This window comes from Cyprinus carpio, chromosome A7, assembly GCF_018340385.1.
Source record: "Cyprinus carpio isolate SPL01 chromosome A7, ASM1834038v1, whole genome shotgun sequence".
Lineage (NCBI taxonomy): Eukaryota > Metazoa > Chordata > Actinopteri > Cypriniformes > Cyprinidae > Cyprinus > Cyprinus carpio.
The window spans coordinates 10,636,589-10,641,552 of NC_056578.1; the positions used below are offsets into that span (position 1 = coordinate 10,636,589).

Below are 4,964 nucleotides of genomic sequence, written 5' to 3' on the forward strand. Positions count from 1 at the left end.
TGTGGGTTTGAGTCTCAGGCTGGAAATACCATGACAGGTGCCCTTGAGCAAGGCACCGAACCCCCAACTGCTACCCGGGTGCCGCAGCATAAATGGCTGCCCACTGCCTGCGGTGTGCGTGTGTGTGTGCTGTATGTCAAGTCCCTTTTGGTTTCTGCCTATTTTAAGATTTAAATGATTTTTTGTCATCATGCAGCACTACTTTAGAGTTAAATTCATTTACTGAGAAAGTACAACATTCAAACAATTACTATGAAGTGGGTAATAAACTGTTTCAGACCACATACACCAACTCTATTCATCTTTCATATTTTCCTGTTATAAAAATTTTTGTTGGTTTTGTCATCATTTTCCTTTTTTTTTATCAGAAATGTATTGGCTATAGGCCATAACATACTGTATTAGGCTGTAAGTAAATTAGCAAGAATTAAAATAATGGTGTATCACTAATTGTTGTGTCTGCCTGATGTTAGTAATATTATTACTTTGAACATTCCTTGGAAATGGACAAAATACATATTTCTTGGCCTACACTATGAGCTTACATAGCTAGTTAAGAGGCTGCAAAACATCCATTGTGCACCATTCTAACATTAAAATGAACTGTAAGAAGAAAAAAAAGAAAAGAAAAAGAAATGGTACTGGTAATGTTCTACAGTATCAGTTAAGTTTGCCATGGCATTATCTGTTAAGCAGACATTTCCTTACCTTTAAACTCAATACAATGTAATCCTTAATTTAAATACAGGTAAAACACCTGTGAAAAGTAAATATGGAAATCCTCTTTTTTCCTTTTTGTAGATATTTTTTAGTGTGCAAAACCATGCATTCATCAATACAGATTAGTTAAACTTGATCATGCCCTGCCATATGCCAAACTATTGATTCAAACTACTGTATTTTTTAAATGTATTTAAAAGTTTCAAATCTTGGATTCTCAGTGTCACTTCTACTAACTAAACACACAAACTTTTATATGGGGCCCTTTAAAGGTTACATGCTTTGGAACATGTTTCCTGCTATTTTCCTTTGTCAAACCACAGTGCATTTTTAGTTGCAATGAAACAACATATTAACCAGACAGTTTTGAGAGAAGCCAGCTTCCATTAACTATGAACTGGTAACCAAACAGTAGTTTGTATAATGTGTGTATTAATAAATGAGAAATGTTTTTTGGAGCAATGGAAAAATGGTTGGGTTAGAATTTTCTTCTAGACATTTTGATGTGGCAAGGGGTGTGAAAGCATAAAAGCTAAGGTGAAAGTGCATATATGCATCAGTTGTTTGGAGCAGAGGCCGATGAACACATGGTAAGCTCGCAGTCTAGTCTAATCTATTATCTACCATTATTCTTTACCATGTGTTAATGGATTGACAGTGTAATCATCATTCACTTTTTCAGGGAAATTCAAAGCACAAAGATCATTTTGCAAGACGATTGTTCATGAGATATTACTTAATTGTTTCACTCTCCTCAACAATAGGTAAAAATGTCTTTTAACAATTCTATTTATTTACAATTTATTTAACACTACATAACACTTTAAGCTTAAAAGGTGCCTGTTTTGTTTCATTTTGCAGTCTGCTCCTCTGATGCAGATGTTGTTCAGGAGAATAATTTAAAAATAGTTCAAGCCGGAGAAGATGTGAACTTCACTTGCACCTTTTCAAAGCTTCTGCAACCGACAACAGCATGGTTTAAACAGACAGCTGATAGAAAAAACTTACTAATTGTATCTTTATATTTAAATCAACAACCCAGTTGGAATGAGGACTTTGATAAAACAAATCATTTTAATGTTATTAAAGGAGATGATCATTTTAATCTGACCATTTTAAAGACAAAACCTTCAGACTCAGCAACATATTACTGTTTAGTTTCATCATATTACACCGTTGGAATGGGTGCAGGAACCAGATTACTTGTCAAAGGTACATTTCCCTGCTTATTTTAGCTTTGTTTGGTTGGTGGTAACTGATTTTTTGTCCTTACCATTTCTTTTCCACTTATGTCGCCTTTCGATGCAGCTGTGGACAGAAACATAACTATTCAGCAGTCTTTGATAGACATGCTTCATCCTGGGGATTCTTTGAGTTTGCATTGCAGCATCTTCACTGAGAGCTGTGCAGGAGAACACAGTGTCTACTGGTTCAGGCAAAGCTTGGGAGAATCTCAAGGAATACTTTACACAAAAGGAGAGAGAAATGGTCAGTGTGAGAACAGCACTCAAACACAGAGCTGTGTCTACAATCTCTTCAAGAGCAACATCAGTCACTATGATGCTGGGATTTACTACTGTGCTGTGGCCATGTGTGGAGAGATACTGTTTGGAAAAGGAACTGAAATAAAATTTAGAGGTAAGGTGAAGTTGAAATGTCTGGTTTAAATTGGTTTGGTTTGATCTTTCCTCTCTGGAAAAGCATTTGATTCATATAGCAGATTACATTTCCTTTTTTGACTTTGTTTCAGAGAGTGTTTATGTGAATCAAGCTCTTCTTGCTCTTGGAATTTTAAACATCATATTTTTGGCCCTTGTTGTTTTTCTGGGAATAAAACTATGCAGGGGTCAGAATAAAAGTAAGACTTTTTGAATAAAATAATTTATTAAATTAATGGAAAATTTGACAGACTAAAAATTACATATGATGGCCATTTATAATGACAAGAGTGTTTCTTATTTTTTTTCCAAAGTGCCAGCATCTCAAGAGAGTCAAGTAAGTACATAATTTTCTTCTGTTTGAGATCTTAAATGTAGAAAGGACTATGGACTGCTTTTACAGTAATCTGTTTTATCAATTTAATATTAATTATTAGTACTTTTTAAACAACAATAATAATAAAGTTTCAAATATAAAAACTTTTGGTATATATTATGCCATATCATGTAATTTTTTCTCTTTTAATATTAGAATGAAGACACCCTGAATTATGCAGCCATTAGTTTTGGTCAGAAACCTCTGAACACTAGAAGAGCCAAAGCAAGGATCAGTCAGGACCAGTCTCTGTACGCACATGTCAGATCACACCAGTGACATCCACAGGTTTAGATGTGCATTTTACAATGTAAATTTTTTTTTTCATTATTATCATATAACAACACATTTGACTCCATCCATTTAATTTGTCAGAATAATTTCAGTAATTTCTACTCCATTTTTAGTTGATTGATTTTCTTTATCTGAAATTAAATTCTAAGTACAGTTTGATAATGTAAATTGGAATGAATTTATCACTGTTGACACCACTGTGATTTTTGTTTCCAATAATCTATAATGCTATAATGCTTTCAAGGATCATGTCTAGGATTTTTCCATGAAATGAGTGTAGTTAACAATGTCATCAAAATATGAATTGCAAGATGACCGCTAAAGGTGACCATATTTAAATGCAATTGAATGTTTAAATACTATGCTATTTAGGCTTTGTACTCTATATTGTTAGAAATGTGATTTTCTTTGGCATAGTAAGGATAATTGTGGGAAAGAAAGGTAGTGTGTGTTTGTGTGCCCATGTTTTTTTGTGGATTCATGCATGTATGTTGTTAGACTGTGTGTTCTTTTCTGGGCAAATTTGGATCTTTGTTATGGTATGTTATGGTATGAAGCACACAGTGTGTGCTTCATTTGCATATTCTAAATGACAATAAATGTATATGTGTACTATGTATATTGTGGTGTTTGAAATTCACAAGAACTAACGATAAGGGTTGAGAGAGAATGATGATGGGTGTATATGCATATGTATATGTGTGTGTGTGTGTGTGTGTGTGTGTGTGTGTGTGTATATATAATATATGTACAGTATACACACACACACACACACACACACATATATATATACACAGTATAAAATATTATAAAGATATAAAGGCAAAAGTAAAGGATTGGGATTCTGCTGTCTGTGTGAAACGTTAGGTTTTATTTTAAAATGCGCCTAACTTTTAATGTGAGACCACGTACCATGTTTAAGTGTTTGCCACTAGCTTATTCTTAAGCAGCATAATATAACATCTATATAGAAGTAATATATTGTTTAGAATTGTATAAAACATGAATAAGTCTATGAAATACTGTATTACTCTTTTGTATACAAAAAGAATGACAATGCGAAGGAACATTTTCAGTAACATTAATTATGTTTGGATTTTAAATTAAAACAATGGGTAGATGGGGAATTAATTGTGTTTGTGGTAGGCTATACTGCCGCAGATCAGTTGTGCACAGCAAATGTGAAAGCACAGCCAGCCCGTGCTGCTTCTCGACCGCATATGTTTCCGCAGACGAACTGCACATGCACTGCAAATGAAGTGTTACTTTTTCGGTCTAGGGAAAGTAAGGGATGCAATATTAAAACACTGAACATATACTGGGAAGCAATCACACACAAACGAATCGGAATCTGAAGTGTCTGTTTATGACAATAAATTAACCCACACTCTAAAAAAATGCTGGGTTATTTTTTAATCCAAATGCTGGGTTCAGCCTGTTGGGTCATTTTACTGGGTTATTTTTAAAAATTTTACCCAGGTGCTGGGTTTCTGCACTCTAGAAAATGCTAGGTTATTTAATTTTTTTTTAACCCAAATGCTGGGTTCAGCTTGTCGGGTCATTTTATTGGGTTAATTATCTGTCCTTTTTTTTTTACCCAGGTTTTTCTGTTACTCAAATGAGTTGTATTACTTTCTGTAATACAAGTGATGAATCCCCTCACATAGCTACACAGCACTGGATACTGGGTAAATTTGGATACATTTGTCAGCAGTCATTTTTTGTTCTGCTCTGAGAGAAAACTTGACTGACCGGAAACTTCCTGAATGAAATTAAGGTATGCATTATGTGACCAAGTCAATCCGAGCAGCTGAGTCTTTAGCCATCTTCAAGAAACGACTAGAACACATCTGTTCCATCTTTATTTGACCCTCTAACTCTAGCACTTTCTATTCTATTTTAATTCTACGTTATCT

The 4,964-nt window shown here is 34.1% G+C and overlaps 1 protein-coding gene across 1 annotated transcript; it reads left to right on the top strand.

Annotated features, from left to right (window-relative positions):
• The first annotated feature begins 1,140 nt into the window (after positions 1-1,140).
• On the top strand, positions 1,141-3,644 carry LOC109077934. The gene is made up of 6 exons (XM_042759584.1): positions 1,141-1,310; positions 1,403-1,484; positions 1,582-2,358; positions 2,471-2,578; positions 2,693-2,715; positions 2,911-3,644. Exons 3-6 carry the CDS (start codon positions 2,010-2,012, stop codon positions 3,031-3,033), a joined length of 603 nt encoding a protein of 200 aa, XP_042615518.1. The 5' UTR covers positions 1,141-1,310; positions 1,403-1,484; positions 1,582-2,009; the 3' UTR covers positions 3,034-3,644.
• The last annotated feature ends 1,320 nt before the right edge of the window (positions 3,645-4,964 follow it).